General features: G+C 37.8%; 2 protein-coding genes across 4 annotated transcripts in view; one reads left to right on the top strand and one right to left on the bottom strand.

Moving 5' to 3' along the window:
* Positions 1 to 17,367, top strand: part of SLC39A10 (solute carrier family 39 member 10) — a 109,808-nt gene extending 92,441 nt beyond the window's left edge. For all 3 annotated transcript variants that reach the window (XM_039248958.1, XM_039248956.1, XM_039248957.1), the window contains exons 8-10: positions 152 to 232; positions 8,724 to 8,914; positions 14,583 to 17,367. In XM_039248958.1, coding sequence (XP_039104889.1) covers positions 152 to 232; positions 8,724 to 8,914; positions 14,583 to 14,741 — 431 coding nt within the window. In that variant the 3' untranslated portion in view covers positions 14,742 to 17,367. The remainder of the gene's footprint in view (positions 1 to 151; positions 233 to 8,723; positions 8,915 to 14,582) is intronic.
* Positions 17,368 to 17,375: 8 nt separating this feature from the next.
* Positions 17,376 to 25,629, bottom strand: part of DNAH7 (dynein axonemal heavy chain 7) — a 252,298-nt gene continuing 244,044 nt past the window's right edge. Inside the window, exons 64-65 of the mRNA XM_039248955.1 lie at positions 22,741 to 22,844; positions 17,376 to 17,771 (exon numbers count right to left, since the gene is read on the bottom strand). Of these exons, the coding sequence (XP_039104886.1) occupies positions 17,565 to 17,771; positions 22,741 to 22,844 (311 nt within the window). The 3' untranslated portion in view covers positions 17,376 to 17,564. The remainder of the gene's footprint in view (positions 17,772 to 22,740; positions 22,845 to 25,629) is intronic.

Below are 25,629 nucleotides of genomic sequence, written 5' to 3'. Positions count from 1 at the left end.
TGTTCAAAAAGTATAAGGTAAGCTAAGTGAGTCGCTCATGTATTATGAAGTTAATGTCGATAGGCAAAAGAGGCTGTACGTATCCTTATGAATGAAAATGGAAAAAGTGGAAATAAACACCACTTGACTTTCTTTTTACCCCCCACCTCAGGAGCAGCTTTCAGTGCTGGATTGACCGGAGGAATCAGTACTTCGATAGCTGTGTTCTGTCATGAGCTGCCACATGAGTTAGGTAATATACAACTTTAAGAATTTTACCAGGTTTTGTCACATCTCAGACTTCTTTGGTTATAAATGCATCTAAATTTTGGAGAGGTTAAAACATAAAAATGGCTGATGACAAGTAAAAATGTCATCATTGTTCTATATAATTTGTATTCTATGTACCTAAAAATGTATTGTTTTATATGTCTTTATCTACGTAAACAGTATTATGTCCTGTCCCATTCTGTTCCTTACCTTATATTATTAATCATTATGCTTTTATTTAGTTTTTTAAATTTTACTTAATTTGAGAGAAAGCATGTAGGCCCACGAGTTGGGGACGAGCAGGGAGAGAAGGAGAGACAGACCCCCGAGCAGGCTTCATACTGTTAGCGCAGAGCCTGATGTGTGGCTTGATCTCTCACAAACGATGAGATCATGACCTGAGCCGAAATCAAGAGTCAGACACTTAACCAACTGAGCCACCCCGACGCCCCTCATTATGCTTTTAAACTCCACCCAGGTTGTCATGAATTCATTTAATATGTTGTTTTTACTCAGTACTCAGAGTTGTCTATTTACTACATTTTACATATCTATCACCAAGTATTGGATACACTACACCTTTAATTTCCTGCCACCACAGATAATGAGGCATTGAACGTCTGTAGACTTAGCGGTTATAGACTTATGAGAACGTATTTTGGGAGTATACCCAGAAACAGAATTGATGGGCCCTAGGACAGATCTGCCAGAGGTTCTGTCTTACTGGCCACAATGACCATCTCAAACCACTAATATCAGAGTTCCTGTGTCTCCACATCCCTGCCAAGACATGACATTAACTAATTTTTGTCAGTTTGATTAGGTATAAAATGATATTTCTTTGTTGTTTTAGTTGGCATTTATTGATCTACCAATGATTTTTTTTTAATTTCGTGTGTTTTGATTTTTTTTTTCTATAAGTGGAAAAACATTAGATGTGCATATGCATTCATTCACAGAAAATATCCAGGGGATGTGGAGATGACAATTAATTTGAAATAAAAAAGTAACTCCATATTTTGGGTATCCAGGAAATTTCTTTATGGGCTCTTGCTAGTTTAATATTTTTCTTAAATTTATCTGGCTACGAAACATCTATCATTTGATCGTGTTTAATTTTTTTTTTTTTTATCGGTGGTAGTCTTATTTGCTTACTTTGAGTACAGTTTATATGTATAATTTGGTTAGAAAATTATTAACTGCTCAAAGCAGAACAGTCTATTAGTGCTTACGTGGTGCTGATTCTTTAAGCCTTGATTCGGTACTTAGAGTTTTGTTCCTTTGCCAGCCTTGAACATGTGGTCTTCTATCCTGTTCATGCCCCATTTCCTTTATCCTGACTAAACCATCATTGCCTTCATTGTCTTTGGCTTGGACAGTTTCCATAGCATTTGCATGTAGTTTTGTTCTGTTCTAGCCCATCTTGTATACTTTATCCCAAATATATCTTCCCAAAGTGACTTGCTCACGTAATCATGATCTATCAGTAGTCTCCCTTACCTATAAAATTAAAAGCGGAGATTCAGTAGTCCTGCTTCCATTGACTTTCGTTTCTGCTTTTTCAGCCTTACTCACTGTGCCTGATGTTGCATGTTTTTCACTTCACCCAAACGCAGTTCACCAAACATGCTGTGGGTGTCTGAGCCTTCCTCCTTGGCTTGTCCTGTCCCATTACTTGTGTCTCTAGTTAAACATGGTAAGAGGCTTTTTTCCTCCAACTTGAAGACTGCCCTCTTACCGGAGGATTACTGCCCTCTCTGTGCTGGATTCCTTTTTCCTGTAAACTTTATCACTTAGTTTTACCAGGTCTTTCTTTGGGTGCTTAGTACGTATCTGTTTTAGATGTCCTATTTCTTAAAATGTAGGTTCTTTGAATACAGGTACTATATCTTACACCCTTTTCTCAACTACTTTCCTGTGTTAGGAAGAAAATAATCTGCCGAATACTTCCTTGTAATTCCATAGCCATACACATCAGGGCTTTCTGTTAGTTTTTGAATGTAAGTAACATATAGCCTAATAATTTTAACCTTCCACTCTTTCTTTTGAACTTGCTTAGTGGTAGACTTGGATAATCCTGAACACATCCAGCAATATACTGGGAAAACCTTCAACTTTCCTTCCTACCTACTTACTGCTCTGTAAATGGAGTATGTCATGCCACTTCATGATTGCTGACTGCAGGGAGTTTGGAGACTAGGGGTGGTTGCCTTTCTGTCACTTACTCCTTTTTTCTCTCTGTAGTTTATCCTTGAAACAGTGATATACAAGGAATGATAGCCACATAATCAAACAAATGCAAAACATACCTTAATGGCTGGATAAGGCTTCGGCCCCATGCAGAGCTCTTGTAAAAGCTGGATTATAGAACTCTACCTGGGCCAGGACTCCCCAGTGAGACATTTGACCCCAAATTCTCTACTTGTTTTACCCCACAAACCAGAAGTTGGGATGTTACTATTGCTATGATAGGAAACATCAATTTGAAGTATATTGAACTTTGCCAGCAGGAAAGGATGCAACCTTAAGAAAATGTGCATTTTCTCCCAATGCTCATCGCTAAATTGACCTAAACTCTATTCTAGCTGTCTAGGGGTAGAAAGAGTATAACTCTGGAAGTTATAGAAAATGCTTTGGCTCTTGTATCCATCAAGGTAGGAAGTGGCCTACCAACCATAACCAAAGAAAGTATTTTAAAAAATGATTTTAGAGCCTATTTTTTGCCTTAAGGCACAGTAATGGACACTTTCATAAAATAGGCCCAGAGAGACGTTCATAAAATGTCTGTACTCTGATGAATCACTCTTACTTACTTGGAGAGAAGGGAATCTGGAGAGAGGCTAGAAACATCTTCCTCAGAACTCCCAAGCAAGGGAAAGATCATTTCCCTAGAAGATATGATAGAAGCATGGCAAGTGGATAGAGGAGACTTCTTCTCCCTGGTTAATAGGTCAGGATATTGGCAAAGCAGCATAACATGTCACATTCTAGGATAATTTATTTGATCTAAAACCTCATTGGCCTTAGTTAAATTTTTTATTATGAATTCTTAAAATTGTTTTGAAATTTTTATACTGAAGTCATACCCTAAAGGGGAAAACATACATGTGTTTAAGTTACATTTTAATGCATTAAAAACTGAACCTTAGTAATTCTAAGTTTTATTGTTCCTCTTCTGAACACATTGCAGTTTCTCTAATGGTGTGCCAGATGATGGTTTTGTTTGTGTTTAGGAATGTGATAGGAAAAATGGTAGTTTTAAACCTTGGAACAATATACAGCTCCGGGAGTTTCACTCTGAGAGGTGTCAATGCAGAAATGGAAACCATCTGAGAAAAGAGAAAACCCTTGTCTCTTACAGCATGTTTGCTCTGGGTTTTGTTAATGGATGAAATCACCTGAATTATTACCACTCTTTCTTTTGTTTTTGTCAAACTTGTTTTAGCTATATTTAAGTTACAATATTACTCTGTTGTATTCTCTCTGCTTTTTTCCTACTAGTTCAAAACAACTGTAATAAGCACTTGAAAAATAGGGGCGCCTGGGTGGCTTAGTCGGCGGGCTCTGTGCTGACTGCCAGCTCAGAGCCTGGAGCCTATTTCAGAGTCTGTGTCTCCCTCTCTCTCTGACCCTGCCCTGCCCACGCTGTCTCTCTCTCTCTCTCCTAGAAATAAATAAAAAATATTTAAAAAAAAAGAAAAAGAATTTATAAAAAAAACTTGTATAAGAACGTATAAAGAGGAAATGAGTTTGGGATAATCTAGAAGAGCAGATAATCCAGCTCTCGTTCTAACTTCAAAGAAGTGACATTTTGATAAATAAATATAGCCATATTATTAGGACTCAGCTCGGAGAGGCTGTAGTGCTATCCCATTTTTTCCCTTTCCTCTCATGTGTATTTAAGGGGTAAATAGAATTTCAAAATAAATGTTCATAATGTGCTGAATTGTCTAGGGGAAACTGAACGTTCACTATATAGATGTATACATGTGTATACATGCATTATTTATGGCAAAAATAAAATTTTTGTTTAAAAAAAATCTCAGTGGTTGGTAGGAGATATTAACATAATTACAGCATTGGATCACATAAACAGCTTTGACAGGCATGCCTCATTCGTGTGCTAGTGATAGCCTTTGTCAGCAGAAAGGAAGGGGTATCGATTTATCACAAGATGAGTAGATTTGTTTGTTGTAAATCCCAACTGTATTCCTTTGATCTATTTTTCAAATATTTATAAAGGCTCTTACTGAGAAAGGAGGTGGAGACAAAGGGAGAAAAATATGCAGATACCTCTGAGAATTAGACTTTAAGATAAGTCTAGGATAAAGAAGGATTTTAAATTAAATAATTCATCTTGATACAAGGTCATTATACAAAGATCATATATACTGCTATATACTAGCAATGAAAAAGTGGAAATTGAAATTTTTTTAAACTATTGTTTATAATATCACCAAAAAAATGAAACTCTAGTTAAATCTAACAAAATATACACAGAATCTGCATGCTGAAAACTACAAATCACCACAAAAGAAATCAAAGACTTGAGCGTGAAGAATGTATACCAGGTTTATGGACCAGAGGACTCAGTATCTTTAAGATGCTAATTTTCCCTATAGTTGAAGTGCATTCCTGTCAAAATACTAGCAGGCTTTTTCAAATGAGCTTTTTAGAAATTTAATATGGCAAATGAAAGGAACTTGGACAACCAGAAGAATTTTGAAAAAGGACAACAAAACTGACTTTAAGGCTTGCTATAATGCCACAGTAATTGAAACAGTTTATATTGATAAGAAAATAGACACATAAATCAGTGGAACAAAGTAGAGTTCTCAGATATATGGCAACTTATTTTCAACAAAGTGCAAAGGATTTTCCATGTAGAAAGATAGTTTTTTCAATAAATGTTGCTGTAGTGATTAAATAAGAATTTTAAAATATACGTTTCCCCTGCTATCCAAAAGTAGTGTTCCGTTGAAACCTTTTGTAAGCTGAAATGGCTTAAAGCTAAGAAACAGTTCCTATGAGCATTCCCAGATCAAAAAAATCACCTCTGTGAGGCTTTTTGATGCCTTGGGATACATCTTGCCAGTGGAGGCACAAAGTAGAGAGAAAAAGCACAGATACAGACACAGTTCAGAACTCTGGTGGCTTGACGCTGAGCATAGTTCCAGGGGAAGGAGCTTGGTGGGGCCCTCGGGCTGCTCAGGGTGCAGGCTGCCTCTGCAGCGGCTCACTGCAAAACAAAGGCTGTTTTCGTTTTTTGCCTTTTTTCATAAAAGTGAAAATCCTCTTCGGATTTTTTTGGGGGGATTAGGAAAAACAGGTACTAACGTAGGTCTTTAATAAAAGTGAAGTGGCTGTAATATGAACTTTTGAAAAGCTGGGGTTACCTATATAAGACTTTTAGAAGAAAACTTAGAGAAATCTTTGTGTTCTTGGATCAGGCAAACTATTTTTAGATACAGCACCAAAAGTGTGATCCATTAAGGAAAAAGTAATAAAATGGACTTCATAAAAATTTTAAAAAAGTTTAAAACACTACACAAATAACCCTTATTAAAAAGAATGAAAAGACAAGGACTGTGACGAAATATTTGGAAAATACATACCTGACAAGAGACTTTTAGGATATTTAAAGACTTTCCAACTCAATAATAGGAAAAACAGCAACAGCAACAAAGCGGGCAAAAGATTGGAACAGGCATTTCACTAAAGCAATTCTGCAGATGAAAACACATGGGATTACAGGTGCTGGATTTGTCATTTTAAAGGGCTTTAAAGGATGTGGAACACCTCTCAGAAATTGCTGGTGGAAGTGCAGCTTTTTAGGTTAGAAAGAAAAGACACTCGTTAAATGGCCCAGAAATCCCACTCATAGGTACCTACACAAGAGAAATGAAAACTTTTATTGGCAGAAAAACCTGTTTATGTGTACAGTGGCTTTATTCATAATTGCCAAAAACTGGAAACAACCCAGATGTCCTTCAGCTGTTAACTATGGTTCATGTGTGGAGTATTAGTAAAAAACCGTGACTTTCTGATATAAACTGTAACATGAATGAATCTTATACATATTATGCTAAGAGGAAAAAAAATCTAGATGCAAAAGACTGCATATTGTATGGTTCCATTTATATGATGTCCTGGACAAGGTAAAACTGTAGGCAGAGAAAGCAGTTCATTGGTTGCCAAGGAGTGAGGGGCCCTAAGAAGTTTGCAGGGATGGGTAGAGGGTGGATAATGAAGTAGTTCTAGAGTTTGATGGTGGTTATGGTTACATGGTATGCACTTTTGTCAAAACTCATAGAACTCTACATCAAAAACAAAAATTGTGTAAAAAAAGTTATACCTTAAAATTTTAATTTTATTTAAATTTTAACTTAAAAGTATTAACTAAAAATTCATCTTGCATGTTGATTAGCTAATTCATGCTGTTTGGTTGCTATTCAAGGATGAAATAAGTCATTTTGCTATCCAGTAATATCTGGGGAGGCATCAAGGTTGACATACTTTGTACCTATGACACAATGTTCTTTGAATGTTAAATACTGTTCCTTTTAAGGCCCTTTTTAATTAATTTTTTTTAAGTTTCTTTATTTTGAGAAAGAGAACAAGTTGGGTAGGGGCAGAAGGAAAGGGAGGGAGAGCCCGATGCGGGGCTCAAACCCATGAACCGTGAGATCATGACCTGAACTGAAACCCAGAGTGGGACACTCAACTGACTGAGCCACTCATGTGCCCTGTGTCCTTTTTTGAAATTATAAAAGGAAACACTTTATTTTATAACCTAAAGACACTCTGTAGTCTCATTTTATATTACCTAACCCCCTAATAAACTAATTTGTCCCCTGAGCATGCTTCATGGGTGAATTACTAAAAATCTGGTGGGGAAACTTGTAGAGGAAGAAGTTAGGAAGCTCTTTCCTTAAGGAAACGGAGAAAGAAAATTTTAGGGGAGAGAAGAGATAAAGCTGCTTTTGAATCCAGGATGTACCGGGAAAATTGAGGGTTTAGGATCAGAGGGAAGGAGATGCAAGGAAGAGTGGTATTAGATGGAAACTGGAGAACGGCAGTTTATTTAGAAGCCATTGGTAGATAATCTCCTTGCACTAATTTCTCTCTTAACTTCTTCCTATCTGTTATAAATTAGAACCTTATAACCATAAGATTTAAAAAAAAAAAAAACCAGATCATGTACTTTCAGTCATGTAAGATTAAGATCCCCCCCTCTTTTTTTTAAAGTTTGTTTCTTTACATATGAATGTAATTTTTGCACCAAACATAGGGCTCAAACTCATGACCAAGAGTCTCCTGGTCTTCTGACTGAGTCAGCCAGGTACATCTAAGATTGCTTCTTAAGAGAAGTAGATGCCCCAGTATTCTATATAATACCTTGCATTGCTCAGTGTTCAGTGATTAATTAGATGTTTGTACAGTTTGTAAAACAGTTTGTTATAGCTTGCCAAAAATTACTGATTTTCACCCTTTAGCTTAAAGACTATTATATCTAGCAGTATTTGTTCTTCCAGTAATGTCTCTGAGCAATATTTAATCATTTTTTTCTAGCAGTGCAACTCTAGACCTATGAGTGCAAGTCTCTTTATTCATTTTACCTTTTTAGGATTTTTAGAATTAAGATTTTTTTTTCTGGAAAAAGTAAAACAAATGTAAACAGCATACAGTGTACTTACAGTCGGTTATCTCTGTTCGTTCTTAGTCCATTTTTCTTTGGAAAAGGGGCAGAGATCAGAGCAGAGAGCTTTAATTGTTGCTCACGGAAAGAGCAGTGACCAAATTTTTTCTACGTTTTTGATTTTTTTGTTAACGTCTATTTAGTTTTGAGAGGGGGGTGGTGCAGAGGATCCAAAACAGAGGATCCAGTACAGGCTCTGTGTGGACAGCAGAGAGCCCAGTGTGGGCCTTGAACTCATGAACTGTGAGATCATGACCTGAGCTGAAGTCAAATGCTTAACCAGCTGAGCCACCTAGTTGCCCTTTGTTTTTGATTTTTTAAAAAAACTTTTAAATTGTTTTTTTGGATTTTTTTGGTTTGTTTGTTTTTGTTTTGAGAGAGAGAGTAGTGCGTGAGCAGGGAGGGGCAGAAAGAGAGGGGGAGAGAGAATCTTAGGCAGGCTTCACACCTAGCACAGAGCCCTACTTGGGGCTCAGTCCCACGACTGAGATCATGACCTATGCCAAAATCAAGAGTGGGATGCTTAACCAATTGAGCCACCCAAATTTTTACATTTCATGTTCTATAGAAAATTGACCTTTGATTTTTGATATGCAGTCCTTTGAATTTTCATATATCTCTAGGTTTAATTAAGTAAAAAAGATTTTTATAATAAAATTTGTTATTAAAGGTATATCTTTCTATATTAGTCTTTAATTTTGCTTCCGGGTTTTTTTTCCCTTAAAGGTATAAAATCCTGTGGTTGTAAAACTCTCACATTGTGTCTTTACTGCAGGTGACTTTGCCGTTCTTCTGAAAGCTGGCATGACTGTAAAGCAAGCAATTGTCTACAACCTGCTCTCTGCCATGATGGCTTATATAGGCATGCTGATAGGCACAGCTGTGGGTCAGTATGCCAATAACATCACACTTTGGATCTTTGCAATCACTGCAGGCATGTTCCTTTATGTCGCCTTGGTGGATATGGTAAGATATTTTATCGTTTTGTTGTTATACTAAATCTGTAAATAGAGTGCACCTTCCAAAAATGGAAGAAATCTGTGGATATAGTTTGAAAGACGGTCTTAGATGATAGAACCCATTTTAAAACGTTTGAAATCCTAAATAGTCTATTAGGGAGAGACCATCAAATAGGAGGATTTTTCTCTTTGAAAATCAGTTGAGATGCTGAAAATTTTTGACCAAACGACATTACTATTCAAAGTAACCATAAGTAATATTTAGCGATAATTATTATGCCATTAAAATTTTGTAATATTTTGGTGTGTTTTTTGTTGATAAAATAATTCTTTGAGCTTGTTTTATGTCAAATAAATACTTCTGGAGAAAATGGTGTATTTTCCTAGGGATTTGTGTTATTTTCTTTTTATCTAACAATATATCTAAACACTAGCAAATAGTTTTAATTTTACCTTTGTATCTTTTTTTTTTTTTTTAAATGTTTTATTTATTTCTAGGAGAGAGAGAGAGAGAGAGAGAGAGCGTGAGCAGGGGAGGGCCAGAGAGAGAGGGAGACACAGAATCTGAAACAGGCTCCAGGCTCTGAGCTGGCAGTCAGCACAGAGCCCGACGCGGGGCTCGAACCCACGAACCGCGAGATCATGACCTAAGCGAAAGTCGGACGCTTAACCGACTAAGCCACCCAGGCGCCCAATTTTACCTTTATATCTTAAATATGTTAGTGTATTGCAGAACTAACAATTTGATTACTTTTTTTTTAATAGTTTATTTTTTTGAGACAGAGAGAGACAGAACATGAGCCAGGGGAGGGTCAGAGAGAGAGGGAGACACAGAATCTGAAGCTGTCAGCACAGACCCTGATGCGGGGCTCAAACCCACAAACTGTGAGATCATGACCTGAGCCAAAGTCAGACGCTTAACCGACGGAGCCATCCAGGCGCCCCTGATTAGTTTTGTTTTTAAGTTTGTTTATTTATTTATTTTGAGAGAGAGAGAGAGAGAGAGAGAGAATATCCCAAGCAGGGTCTGCACTGCCAGTGCATAGCCCTAAGTGGGGGCTCAATCTCAAGAACCATGAGATCGTGATCTGAGCCAAGATCAATAGTTGGACGCTTAACCGACTAAGCCACCCTGGTGCCCCTACTTTTTGTTTTTAACTTAGATATTATGTTCCCTTTCCTTCCTGGTAGGATCTGTTAGATAGTCTCATTTCAGAATTCTATAACCTGAAATTTAATGACAGAATTAATGCCTACCTATAATGGAAAATTTAGAAAATATCAATGAAAGAAAAAATAAAAACTTTTTATGGGGCGCCTGGGTGGCTCAATCAGTTAAGCGCTGGCCTTGTCTCATGTTAAGATCTCAGAGTTCACAAGTTCAAGCCTCGCGCTGGGCTCTGTGCTGACACCTCAGAGCCTGGGGCCTGCTTCTGATTCTGTACCTCCCTCCCCCTCTCCCCCCACTCCCTTGCTTGTGCTCTGTTTCTCTCTTAAAAATAAATCAAAACATTAAACAAAAACCTATTTACATTCTGTACCTAGAGTTTACCATTTCCCTATCTTTTCATAGACTCTAACCTCATTTCCTGTCCCCGTGCTCAGCTGATTATCTTACTTCCTGTTTCATGGAGAACACTGAAGCCATCGAGACAACCTCCCACAGCTTCCCATCACCATTTCTACTCCTTTCCCTGTATCTCTGTTTCCTCACTTTCCTGTTAACACTGGAGAAATCTGTGTGTTCTTTGATGAGACACTTGTCTCCTTTTCACTAACTCCCTGAAATTCTCCTAAATTCTCTCTTGTGTTGTTCATTTCCCCCTCTCTGCTGGATCATTCCTGTGAGCATGTAAACCTGGTGTTACTCCTCACTTCAAAAGGTAGGAGAGAGGGACTTTCTTAACTCTAGTTTCCATTTTAGTCCTCAACCCCCTTTTTCTTCCCTTATATAGCAGATTACCCTTTCTTATTTTTTAATTCTCTTCTCTCTTGAGGTTAGCCTTATCAGATGTTCTCCCTGACTGCTGTGCCAGATTGTTCCTGTCAGATCTACCATTGACCGCGATGTTGCTGAGTCTGGTGGTCATTCACCCCCTCCCATCTCTGTTTGGCAGCATGTGACAGTTGCTCATTCTCTTCTCTTTGAAATGCTTTCCTGTCAGTCGGTTTCTATGCCATCACCATCTGGCTTACCACCTTCCTGGCCTTTCTTTCTCAGTTTGCTTTCTGATTCTCTTCTCCCTTACCTGTAAAATTTGGTGAAAGCCCTCTAGGTAATTTCATTTAGTCTCATGGCTTTGAATAGTTATTGGGCTGATAATTCCTATGTTTCCATCTTTAGCAGACCTTTTCCTTAACTTGGTTAATCTATCTACCTGCTTCCCTGAATCTCTGAACAGAAGTGCAAGCTGATTATGTTTAGATCCCAGCTCTTGAGATTTGCCAGCCTTAACTCCTTGAACCAGCAACTCCTGAAGGATTCTCTATTTTATAAATGATGATTCCATTCTTCTAGTTGCTCAGGTCAAAACCCTGACTGTCATTCTTTGATTCAACTCTCTCTGTTCTCCCTACCTCGGGCCCATCCTGGGAGGGCTCCACATCCAAACCCCGTCTACTGCCACCACCATCTTCTTCTCTTTAACTTTCTCCCTGCTTCTGCTGTTGCCCTGTCCATGACATTCTGGGTCAACAGTCATGTCACCTGTGTGGTTCAAACTCTTCAGTAGCTCCTTGTGCATTTCCTCTCCCTCTCTAATTTCTTAAACTTTACCTCATCGCCTCCTTTTCCCCAGGAGGCACACTCTCCCTCAGGGGCCTGGCTCTTGCTGATCAATCACTCTATGTGGAATCGTTTGCCTGTGGATAGTCTCCTGGCCAGCTTTCTCCTTCCTTGTGAGTCATCCCATCTAAAACTTCATCTGCTGCTCCAACATTTTACATCTTCTGTCCCTACTTTTTTCTCCTTTGAACATCTATCTTGATCTACAAATCACACACTAAACATTTTACTTATTTATTGAGCTCTTCATGTGCACCACATGGATACTCATTCTGAGATGGCAAACATTTTTGGTAGTATTTTGTTTACTGCTAGAGAAGTAGTTCACAATTAGTTGATTAAAAGATGAATGAGCTAATTGTTATACTGGGAAGCTAAAGATATAAAAAGAATAAGAGAATGTTTATAGGAAGGACTAGTCAAATGAAGGAGAAAACTATCCATTAATTAGAATTCTTTTAATAACAGGTTACGATACAGTAGTGGACCATGTTTGTAAAACTATGTTGGCTAAAAAATTGGGAAATAAAATTAGGGAAGTTTTTCTGGAATGAGAGATCTGAGCTGAGTCTTAAAAACTGTAAAAGAGTTTATTAGAAGCAGAGAAAGGAGAAAGCAGAATAATGAATAGCATCGTTCCTTTGACCAGTGAGTCTACTCCTAGGACTGTATTCTAGAGAAAATAACCCAACGTGACTACTGCTAATAAAATAAGCAAGCAAACAAAAATAAAACTGTATTGAAGTGTTTTTTTTTTTTTTTTAACGGTAGCATTTATAATGTTACAGTTACATTGGAAATACCCTAAATGTCTAAGAGGGAAAACTATATATTATAGTTTTAATGGCACTGAAAATTTTTTTCCTAATGTTAAATGGATAAAGATGGATTAAAAAATTATATCCACAGTCATCAGATGTTGGCCAGATCACAACAGCCCTACAATACACAGTGCTACAAAAGAGGAGAATTTGGTGTAAATTTTAAATTACAAATTTTGAGGAACCATTACGAGTTAAGCAACAACGACATATTTTTGTTTTAGAAAGACCACTTTGACTATAGGGAGTAAGTTTGTGTCATTTATAGTCAGCCACTGTGATAGCAGCAGTACCAGAGTTTTGGCTTGAGGTACTTTTAGGGTGTCCAGGTGTAAGCACCTGTCTGGTTTTAAGAGGCTTTGGATAGCAGCTGTTCATCAACCGGTTTGGAAGTGCTGTCTATGGCCATACCAGTAGGTGCTGGCTGGCCCTTCGCTGTGCTTACCATCAGCAAACGTGCGTGTGGGTATTTGGGATAGAACTGAATGTGGGGAAGGCACAGTGCCTCTTCTGGCTCATATGTGTACCTCTCTGGAGGGGATATTTCTGTGAAGTGTCCTGTATATTATTTATGCTTAAATGTTAAGCCAGGGTTAAAAGTTTTTGTTCTAATAAAAATTTGAGGAAAGGAGAAAAGATCTAATAAAATAGTCTTCTTACCAGAACCATGGGTTTGGAAGTTGCCAGGTTTAGTCTGAATCCAGGGTATGGCAAACTTTCTATAAAGGGACAGATAGTAAATATTTAGGCTTGGTAGTCTCTGTCATAGTTAGTCAGCTCTTCTGCTTGTGGTAGTTTCTGTCATAATTACTCAACTCTGCTGGAAAAGAGCAATGGCCTCCACACGACTGCCATAGACTTGTGAACAACACAGATGACCCCCATGAAGTGGTTCTTAATAGAACCCTCAGGAGACTGTTAAATATACTGTAGCGGTGTCAGATATGGTAGTTCACTTCATTGTACTCCTTATTTAACCATGAATAATGGTGTTTCTTCCTAGACAGACATTATGTTCTTAATACTACATTTCTCCTCCCTAAACCCCAAAGCACCAAGGTATTGTTTGGAGTAAAGCTTAGTGTCTAAGAGAGTAGCATCTCAGTGTCCTCATGCTGACGATACTCACTGCAAACTTGAAAAACAATACGCAGAAAACAGAAAAAGTGAAAAGTAGAAGTAGCTATTCTCTCACAATTTTGATTAGGCATTGGAGAAAAGACTTTATGCTTATAATAATGTGCATTTGTTTAACAAGTCATGTTTACTTAAATAAAGACCTAAGATTTATTCTGTGAACTATGGATTATTCTTAAATGTAATAGTATATGCTTATGCTTTAGAAGTCAAACTATAAACTTCAGTGAGCTGTGCCTTTAAAAGTATTGGAAACTTGCAGGTTTTTGAAATTGTCATCATTAGGAGAAATAGAGTGTACTGTGAAGGCAGCATGCAGGGCTGGGCGCGGTTCTGCTGGGTAGGTTTGATAGGCCTTTTCCTCTATTATTGGAAGGACAATAATGGCTTAAGGGCGTAAAGATGCCAATTAGGTATCATCTGTAAATGTCTGTCCTTGTTGTCATGTGCAGTTGAAAATGAGAATTTTAAAGGAAAGGGTGAAGAAATGAAACAGTTTTGAATTAGGTATCCCCCCCACCAAAGAATATTAGGTTCTCAGTGAGTTTAAGATCAGTAAATGTGGGAATTGTGGTGGTCTTTTTGGAGTAGCTATTGGCAATAGTAAGTCGTCTTCTACTTTAGCATAAAGTAAATGCCAGAAATGACAAGGTCAGTGGATGGTAACTTTAAAAAACGACTAATGCATATATTATGTGCATTCGTTTGGGATTGAGGAGGTAACAGATTTAGTCTTTACTTAGGTAGCTAGAGCATGAACTTTGTCAGTGCTTGACTGAGGTATGTGTTACGGCTAGCGTTATGTTGAATAATTTTATTTGTGGTTGTGCTTTATCCATTAGTTTAAACTAGAAGAATGTTTAAAAAATGGAGAATATTTTACAAAATTGCTTGTAAGTATCTGGGGTTTTTTGTTTGTTTTGTTTTTCCAGCTTCCAGAAATGTTGCATGGTGATGGTGACAATGAAGAACATGGCTTTTGTCCAGTGGGCCAGTTCATTCTTCAGAATTTAGGATTGCTGTTTGGGTTTGCCATCATGCTGGTGATTGCCCTCTACGAAGACAAGATTGTGTTTGACCTCCAGTTTTAACCATTCCACGTCACCATTGTGGATTACAAGACTGTTCCCATGCCGCCGTGCATCTGTTCCTAGTGCTGTGCGCACATTTTGCTCAAAGAAAAGTCAGTGGCTTGCACTACTTACAAGTTCCATAGGTCTGAGCCTAACTGCAAAAGACTGGTGCTCAGTACTGCTTTTCCCTGGGTCTTTTAAAAATACAAAGCTTGTGATAAAGAAAGGAGAAAATGGGACTCCGTGAACCAATGTTGATATAGGTTTGATTAAGACTTTTAAAAGAATAATCATATAAACACTAAAGTAGTCTCTTTGGTAGTAGAAACTTCTGTGGCTATGCAGAAATAGAAATTGAACCAAAAAAAATCACTTAAACTTTAAAAATATTTTAAATGGACTTGGGGCAGACTTTTCTTTGTGCTAAACATGAATTGTAGCATCCTTTAATTCAGTTACATATATACATAAGGTAATGGGGATCAACTTGATACAGTTTTGAAACTGCATAAAGTAGGCTATAGGAACTAGAGGAAAGCTCAGGCTGCATTAGAGTATGAATTTAGCTTTGGGAAAAGCCCTTATTCTTGAATCTAGAGTTACTATTTTTGTATATATTGGCATAGTGTTTAAACTTGCAGCCTAAACTACTGAAATCTGTGATTGTATGTTTGTGTGAGCTTCAGTTTAATGAAAGATTCATAATGGTTCTTTGTATTAATATTATACTTGGTGTTTGGGTGTTTTTTCTTTCAAACTTTAATTTTGTTTTTGTTTTGGGATTTTTGGTGGGGGTAGGGAGTTGGAGCATGTGGTAAAATGTTTTTTCATTCAAAGTGTAACCCCTCTAGGAAATATCAGAACAAAGAAGAACCCAAACATGATCTACATATTCAGTTCTACTTTAACAGTACTAACTAGTTATTTGGGAAGCTTAAGTTCAAAATGTATGCACTGCTTTACCAATTTGGCTTTGGAACCTAGAACACATGCTGTGACTGGCAGTGAGGTAAGGCAGAAAACCCACGTTTACCATGTCCTAATCTGTACACCAGTTAAAATGGTTCTGAGGATAATCGCCATCGATACCATGGCTGGCGTGGTACCGAGTGACTTGGAAGATACACTTAAATAACTCCGCTAAAATCACTTAATCATTTTGTGCCAAGATATGCTGTTGGTGCCTGATAGGGGTTGGTCTCTTTTATAGGTACCCTGTTCTACCACAATTGAGTGATTTGTGAGAAGTGCAAGCCATGTTTATCCTGAATTTTGACCCAATAATTTGTAGTACTAGTCACATTGCATGTAGCTTTCTGTTGACGTCTTGTGCCACACGGTCTTCAGTCATGCCAGGTAAACTGTATTTGAACTATGTGCGGGCAGCTTGGTTTTAATCTGCTTGGCTCCTACCAGTGCGGCTGCTGTAAAAATCTTACTGTTCAAATATTTAAGAGCCAAACTTGTTCCATTCCATTTACCATGTTTTTGTTTAGTCTTCCTCCTTTTCCTCAGCCCCTTTCCTCTTACTTTATGAACTTTAAACAAAGAAACAAAACTTCAAGAGCAGCACAGGTCTTTAGGTATTGAGTATTGCCAGTGTTTCTTCTGTATGCCATAAGCAAGGAACCTTAGGTGTTACTTCCTTCTTTTGTGCCTGAATTTGAAAAAATTATTTCTGGCTTTCCTCGCGGCCTCCTGTAACAAGTAGGAGTTTTTTTTTTTTACTTAGAATATCTTCAGCATTGGGCACCGAAGTAGGACAGCCTTCATCTCATTGCTTGGCCCTTCAAGCAACCTAGTTAAAAGGTGCTGTTATTTTATTTAGTACTGCCAACTTCGAGTGATTAAAATATCTTGCTTTCTGAACCAGGATACTTAGTTCACTTTTGCATTTTTATACCCACGGAAGATTCTGCATTCCAGCATTAAATCTGCTTAATTTTAAAACGTTTATGAAAAGTAACAGCTGGAATATACTCCCAGTCTTCAAAGGTCTGATTTAAAGCAAACAGGTTCTGCTGAAGTATATAAAGTTTTATATTCTCTCAAAAATGGTATTACATTATCTTCATTTGCTAGATTTTTTTAAACGTATTAAGAGGGCTGTAACAGTTGCTGCTAGTATTTTGTTAGGGTTCCACCAGTATTTAGTTTTCACATCATTCTAATGTATAGTTTCAAGTCTTACCAGACAATCTGAATTCCACTACATTTCTGTTTGGCTCCAACATTCCATTTAGCTTGACCAGTCTAATTTAACATGTGTTTGTTGGAGGTCATTAATGTTACTTGTACAATGCTGTCACTGTGTGACATCCATATGAATTTTGGTGTATATCACATTGCATTCAATCAGCTGTGATTATGCGTAGAAATACAATAGTAACTAGATGCAGTGTGAATTTTTTCCATTAACGGTAAGTCAGTGGCTTAAATATGATTATGGTCCTGCAAGGTGATACTTGCTGAAATATCTAAACCTTTTTTTGTTGTTGTAACTGAATCATTTTTTTAAAAAAATTTATAAAGCTGGAAATGATCAAATGCTGTTTTTTTCATTGTCAACAGTGGTGTGTCATTTTATGTATGTTCCTAATGCTTATGGAACTCTCCCAAAATAAAGTTATTCAAAAAGAGCAAATATACCAGTGTGTTTTCTTTAGTCTTTATTTCAGAACATTTCCTTTCACTGAAGTATGAGTCATTTTAAATATAGGTTGCATTTGCACACAAATGTATAATTGATACAGCTTTAGTGAAATTGATCTAAACCAAACTGTTTTATTTTCTACTCAGCCATCTAACAAGAATTTGGAACACAGAAATGGCATCTTCTGATTATGAATTAAGTTGACACAATAATGCTACACCCCGTCCAATCCAGTGTTCCATGGGTTGATCTGAGGGAAGAGTCATGGCAATCACAAAATTGGTAGAATGACCAGTGGTGGATAATGTTCCCCTCCGCTCACTTGTCTTATACAATGGAGCAACATAACTTGGTCGTTCTGGTATATCTACCCTCTTGCAGGGCTTCAGCCACATCTGGAAGAAAGTGCATAAAACTTTTTACATCAACAGTGCTAATCTTTATTTTTTAACCTAACAGTGGGGTATTGTTAAGTTAGTTCTATATCTGTACATTTCTATGGCCCAAATAGATTTTTTTTTGTTAGCAGTGCTGCCATTTTCAAGCTATTTAGTTTGCAGTTGTTTTAGCATTTTTTTAAATTGAAGTATAATTAACGGTGTTGTATTAATTTCAGGTATACAACATAATGATTCGACAGTTCTGTACCATCAGTGCTCACCAAGTAAGTATACTCCCCAAATGTCACCACATAATGTTATTACAGTCTTACTGAGTGTATTCCTCATTTATTTTCTAACTGGAAGTATGTACCTCTTTTTATTTCATCCTCATCCCCCCACCCGCCCCCACCCCAACACACCTCTCCTCCAGCAGCCACCAATTTGCTCTCTGTATTTAAAGGTCTGGGTCTTTTTTTTTTTTTTCCTTTGTTCATTTGTTTTGTTTCTTAAGATTCCACATGAGTAAAAATCATATGGTATTTGTCTTTCCCTGACCTATTTCACTTACCATTATACCATCTAGGTCCATCCATGTTGCTATAAATGGTAAGGCCTCATTCTTTTTTATGGCTGAGTAATCTTACATTCTATATAATATATATTTATATATAAATATAAATATCCACATCTTTATCCACTCATCTGCTGATACACACTTGGGCTGCTTCCATATCTTGGCTGTTGTAAATAATGTTGCAATAAGCACGGGGTGCATATATCTTTTCAATCAGTGTATTCATTTTCTTTGGGTAAGTACTCAGTAGTGGAATTCCTGGATCATACGGTATTTCTGATTTTTTGAGGAACCTCCATACTGTTTTCCATAGTGGCTGCACCAGTCTGCGTTCCTACCAGCAGTTGCACGAGGGTTCCTTTTCCTCTACAGCCTCACCAACACCTGTCTTTTTGGTTCTGGCAGTTCTGACAGGTATCAAGTGATCCCTCATTGCGGTTTTGATTTGCATCTCCCTGATGATGAGTGATGTAGAGCATCTTTTCATGTGCCTGTTGACCATCTGTAGGTTTTCTTTGGAAAACTATTCAGGTCTTCTGCCCATTTCTTGATTGATTGGGTTTTTGTTTGTTTTCTGGTCTTGAGTTATAGAAGTTCTTTATGTACTTTAGATATTAACCCCTTACTGGATAGAATCATTTGCAAATATCTTCCCCTATTCATAGGTTCTTTTTTGTTGATGTTTTCCTTCTCTCTGCAAAAGCTTTTTATTGTAGTCCCAATCATTTATTCTTTTTTTTTGTTTTCCTTGCTTCAGGAGACCTATCTAGAAAAATGTTGCTAAAACAGGTGTGAAGGAGATTACTGCCTGTGTTTCCTTCTAGGTATTTTATTGTTTTTTAGGTCCTACATGTTGGTCTTGAATCCATTTTGAATTTATCTTGTGTATGGTGTAAGAAGATGGTCCAGTTTCATTCTTTTGCATGTATTTGTCCAGCTTTTTCAGAGCACTATTTTTTGAATAGACTGTCTTTTCCGCATTGTCTATTGCCTCCTTCGTTGTAGATTAATTAGTCATATAGGTGTATTTCTGGGTTCTCTCTTTTGTTCTGTTGGCCCGTAGGTCTTTTTTGGTGCCAGTACATACTGTTTGATTACTGTGGCTTTGTAGTGTATCTTACAATCTGGAATTTTAATACCTTCAGCTTTGTTCTTTTTTTTTTTTTCCAAGATTGCTTTAGCTATTCAGGGTGTTTTGTGGTTCCATGCAAATTCTGGCATTCTGTGATTAATGCTGTTAGTATTTTGATAGGGATCACATTAAATCTATAGATTACTTTGTATAGTAGGACATTTTAACTATTCTTCCAAACCATGAGCATGAACTGTCTTCCATTGGTGGTGTTTTCAGTTTCTTTGATCAGTGTTTTATAGTTTTCAGAGTACAGGTCTTTCACCTCTTTAAGTTTATTCCTAGGTATTTTGCTCAAAAGATTTTTTTTTAGTGCTTTCAGAATTATCTTCAGAGCCAACTAAATGATAAAAAAGTTATTTCTACCTGTTAAAAAACATATATGTTATCCATGTATTCTTCACTTCTTCACTGTACTTATCTGTGGATGACTTTTGGTGTTAATACATTAACAACAACAAAGAAAATCATACATACTTTCAGAAGGAACCATCACCATTGGTACTTAAACTCATGTCACTATATTAATTTAGTAAAGGACAATCCCCCAAAATTCTTTTTCTTCTAAATTTTTGCTTAAATTATAGTTTAACATATACTGTAATTTGATTATAGGAGTAAAATTTAGTGAGCACCCACTGCTCATCATAACAAGTGCCCTCCTTAATACCTATCACCATTTAGTCCATCCCCCACCTACCTCCCTTCCACAAACCCTCAGTTTGTTCTCTAACATTGAGTCTCTTATGGTTTGCTTCCCCTCCCCTCATATGTTAATCTGTTTCTTAAATTCCCCATGTGAATCAAATCATATGGTATTTGTCTTTCTCTGACTTACTCTGCTTATCCATAATACACTAGCTCCATCCATGTCACCCACAAATGGCAGGATTTCATTCTTTTTGATGGCTGACTATTATTCCATTGTACATACATACCACATCTTCTTTATCCCTTCATCAGTAGATGGACGCTCGGGCTCTTTCCATAGCTTGGCTATTGTTGATAATGCTGCTAATCCAATTCCAAAAAATTCTGAAAGGATTTTGTCAGTGATTCTAAAAGGATTTTGTCAGTTATTCTAGAACTAGATTGCCTCCTCATTTTAGGTGACTGTTTTAAAGGGGCTATGATGTACATTGTGCTGGTTTTTTTTTGTTTTTGTTTTTTTTTAACAATGTTTTAAAAGTTTGAGTGAGTGTATGCATGCACATGCAAGCAGGGCAGGGTCAGAGGGAGGGAGAGAATCCCAAGCTGGCTCCCTGCTATCAGCACAAAGCCCAATGTGGGGCTTGATTTTAGGTCACATCATGACCTGAGCCGAAATCAAGAGTTGGATGCTAAACCAGCTGAACTAATCAGTCATCCCAATGTGCTATTGAAAACCTACTCACATTACTTGTAACTACAATATACCTACATTATTTTTAGAAAGTCATTAGCCAAGTTCCTAGAATGTTAAGCACTGTTAAACCTAACCAATCTCAAAAAAAAAAAAAAAAAAAGATGGGTAAGTAGACTTCTGAATAGAAGAGTAAAGAACAAACTGTGTTCATAATGATGAAATAGTGGTTTTTGTTTTGTTTTGTTTTGTTTTTAATGTTTTTATTTATTTCTAGGAGAGAGAGAGAGAGAGCGTGAGCAGGGGATGGTCAGAGAGAGAGGGAGATACAGACTCTGAAATAGGCTCCAGGCTCTGAGCTGGCAGTCAGCACAGAGCCCGACGCGGGGCTCGAACCCATGAACCGCGAGATCATGACCTAAGCGAAAGTCGGACGCTTAACCGACTAAGCCACCCAGGCGCCCCAATAGTGTTTTAAAATCTTCGTTCCTTTTTCCGGTAATAGCAGCTGAGGACATGACAGCGCCACAGCCTCTTAAACAGGTGTCTCAGGTCAAAATAAATTGTATGAAGGAGTTAATATGGATGCTAGCCTATATTTCCCACATTATTATGGAATCCATCACACAGTTTTTTGGATATAGTTAACTATAAGGACTCTACAACACTTAAGGTTGAGTGTGTTCATTTCAGCCAAGAAAGCATTTTCTCAATGAGAATTTCTCCCTGAGTGACTTCCTTTTTTGGGAGAATCATCCCCATATGAATCCCTTTTGTATTCATTGTAAGCTACCTTAGAAGAGTTTTCATGTAATAGAAAAAAAGTTCGATCCCAAGCAACTCTGGAAATTACAGTTACCCTGTGACTTTGAATTTGGGTCTCATACTTGAAACTCTCTGCCCATACATAATATCTTAGCATACACGGCAGGTTTCTTGCGATTGGCTGGTCCCTCACTGTGCCTTTTAGAGCTGCTCTGAGGGATTTTTTGCTTGTCTTTGAGCTGCTCCCAAGGTCCCACAAACAGAATCCGTGTAAATCCACGGCCTATATTTTATTACACCATCCCAGACCAGCCTTTCAAAGTGTAAAAATCTATCTAGTCATTTTCTCATGATGCGGTAACGGAAACAATAGCTTAGTCAACCCATGCTGAAGATAGGTTCCTAGAAAACTTACGGTTTTATGTGGATGATTTTCATCTACTAGTCTTTTAGTCTGCAGATTTCATTTTTAAGTCAAGGTATATGTAAAATATAAGTATGCATGTATTTGTATGTGGATACATATGTACAGTCAATTCTCATTCTTCCTGGGTTCTGTATTTGCAAATTTTGTTATCGCTAAAATTTATTCATCCCCCTAAAATCAGTACTCTGTTTTATGGTCATTCACAGGCATGCTCAGAGCCTCAAAAAATTGTGAGAAACCACACGTTTCCCAGCTGAAGTTGAGTCTGTTGACATTCTGTTTTTCTATTTCACCTCTAGGTTTCCTTTTAACAGTTTATTTAATGCCAGGTTTTTGCATTTTGTTATTGGTGATGATCTCTCTATTTAAAATGGCTCCTCAGCCTAGTATCCAGGTGCTGTTTAGTGTCCCTAAGCACAAGAAGGCTGTGATGGGCCTTCTAGAGAAAATACTAGAGGCTTTGTTGTCCCTGAGTTCAGTGTTAATGAATCAACAGTATATATTAAACAGGCATTTTTAAACAGAAACACCAAACAAGGTCATGTCTTGACTAGTCAACAAAAATGTGATCAGAGGATCATTAGAAACTTAACTTTGTATTTTGGCTTGGAACTATGGTTTTGCGTTCACTAATTCAATGCTGGTGGGAACTATTATAAGATGAGAATTAACTGTGTGTGTGTGTGTGTGTGTGTGTAAAATAGTGCCCCCCCCCCCCTTATTAGTATATCAAGTACTAACCACAGGCACTGTATCATAAAGAATTTTGGGATGGGATTCTGCAAGTTTCTTGATCTTTCTATTCCAGGAAGCTCCATCCAGAAATAGTCCATGAATGAAAACACCTAAATATAAAAGACGCAAGTTAATACAACTGTTTAAATGTGCATATTGATTAAGTTCTGAATCTGAAATTCCTATCATTGTGTGCTCTGCAGATGGTACTAGGGCAGCATCCTAAGGCTCATTCTAAGGTAAAAGCAATAAAGTGCTTTGTCTTAACATACATATTCTAAGAATATCTGTACTTCGGTTAATTCAATACTAAGATTAAATGTGGAGGATGAATCAAAAGAAATTTTATTTATTTCTTAAATAGTTTATTGTCAAGTTGGTTTCCATATAACACCCAGTGCTCATCCCAATAAGTGACCTCCTCCATGCCCATCTCCCCCCTTCCCCGCTCCCCCACCTCCCTCAGCCCTCAGTTTGTTCTCGGCATTCAAGAGTCTCTCATGGTTTGCCTAAAACAAAAGGAATTTTAAATTGGTCTATGGGAAGTTCTCAGTTTGGGTGAATGGGTGTGTGTGTGTGTGTATAAATGTTTATTTTGAGAGAGAGTACAAGCCAGAGGAGGAGCAGAGAGGGAGAGAGAGAATCCTAAGCAGGCTCTGCACTGTCCACACAGAGCCCCACATGGGGCTTGAATGCACGAACTGTGACCTCAGTCAAAATCAGTCCAACACTTAACCAACTGAACCAACCAGGTGCCCCTATCAGAGTTACATTTTTAATTGGCCAATGATTATAATGTTAGAGGCCATGAAATCTGCAAGAGAAGTTCTTACTGTAATTGTAGGGATCCAGTGGCTTCTAGGCAGCATGTGAGCAAAATACTCTTGTGCAGATATCTAATACTCTGAAAGTTTTTTTTCCCTTCTAGAATTTTTTTTCACTCCCAGATCTCTCCTTAGTCTGTATGAGAGAACATATGGAGGATCTCCCTCTAGAATGTAATGTCATACACTAACTAACTGCTGAGGAAGAACACATACACAACTGCTGTGGAATTCCCTGAATCTCCGATCAGTTCTCTGACTGTCCTTTTGGTGTAAAACTTCAGGACTTGAATATAGATATATCTACAAGGAAACACTCATTATAATTGTTGCACGGATGGGACAGAAGCAATATGGCATCCAGAAACCTAGGTCTTCATTCCTAATTTTTGTGTGTGACCTTGAGCAGTTCATTTAACTTTAGACCTGTTTAGTCATCTGAAAACAACTGAAAAACATTTATAAAACAATAATGCCTACTTTGTCTACCTTGTAGAGTTGTTAGAATCAAATCAGCTACTGTTGGTGAAAGCACTTTGTAAAATAGTATATAAGAAAGTCCTCTTGGACCATGTTGTCCAGTAGGACGTTTTGTAATGAGAGAAGTATTCTGTATCTGTGCTTTCCAGTATGGTAGCCACTGGCTATTAAATACTTGAAACATGGCTAGTGTGACTGAGGGACTGAATTTTCAATTTAATTATAGTTTAATTTTTAAAGCCACGTATGGATAATCCAGTGATGGATACTGGGGGAGAAACTTTTTCCTCTCTAGGTTTTAACTGATGGGAAGAATGGTTGGAATAAAAGGTCAGTTTTATTAACTGACAAAGTACTTGTCCAGTAACTTTTCAAGCTTTACTTGGTAAACCTGAATTGCAAAATCCATCTTGAGCCCGGAGGGTGGACCTGCCTGAGGGAGAGACAGGTCAGTCTGCAAGCCTATCCTGTATACTAATCTTCCAGCCAGATCGAATTCCGGCAGGACAACCACAGTACTAGATTGGAATTAGGGGCACCTGACCTCGGTGGCTCAGTTGGTTAAGCTTCAGCTTCAGTTCAAGTCATGTCGTCTCGGTTCGTGAATTCGAGTCCCATATAGGTCTCTGTGCTGACAGCTCAGGGCCTGGAGCCTGCTTTGGATTCTGTATCTCCCCCTCTGTCTGCCCCTCCCCTGCTCACACTCTGTCTCTCTCTCAAATAAACCTTAAAAACAATATTTTTAAAGAAACGACTGATTTAGCTAAATAAAAAATACTCATTTAAAAAAATTCCTAGATGGGAATAGGGAAATAGAGGAGACTACCAACAGGGTCTGAGAGAGCCATTTAATACCCTGTCCCACTGACTTGTAAGCATAGCCTAGTAATTCTCTGGTTCTAACCAATTAGATTATCTGTTCCTCACTTAGGAAGCAAAGATCATGTCAGAGTACAACAGTTCATTCCAAACCTAAGAAAAGTAGCAATAAGGATAAAATTTTCTCCAACCCAGCAACAATCTTCTAGGAAATGTGATGGGGATATTCAAACAGTTTTCTCAGAGTCAATACAGGCCGTATGAAAGACACAAGATCTAAAAGGATAGGTGGGTATTAACCGGGTCCTGGTTCACAGCCGCTCCTACCTGCGAGTCACACCTTTTGCCAACCATGAGTTGTGATCATCCTACAGGTCAGGTCTGGCTTCTTCAGCCCTTCTCTTCACGATTTGCTGCTTCCTTTCCTGTTGTCTAATGCCCTTCATTAGAATTAGAGTAGTAATTCAAAGAAGAGGAATCTTGGCAAGTACAGCTGGAAAGTAGGATTCCAAAACTTTGTGGATATACAGTGGCTGTGTGGCCACTTTATGAGTCGCTTTAAGAGTGACCTTTTTCATTATGTTTAATTTAATCTTGGGTAAATAGGCTCACTTCTTTGTGAGCCCCAGAATGCAGAGACAGGCACACACTAAAGTGTGTATAAATGAGAAAGGCTGGTGGAGTGGTAGAGATCAGTTGTGGGAAAAAAATTAGTCTAGCCCCAGCTTTTGTCAAGCGGCATCTGGGTTCCTCCCATGAGGATCCCATGAGA

This window comes from Hyaena hyaena, unplaced genomic scaffold (genome assembly GCF_003009895.1).
Source record: "Hyaena hyaena isolate Hyena2069 unplaced genomic scaffold, ASM300989v1 scaffold_325, whole genome shotgun sequence".
Taxonomy (NCBI): Eukaryota; Metazoa; Chordata; class Mammalia; order Carnivora; family Hyaenidae; genus Hyaena; species Hyaena hyaena.
Note: the sequence above shows the minus strand (reverse complement) of the source record. Positions and strands in the feature narration are given on the sequence as shown.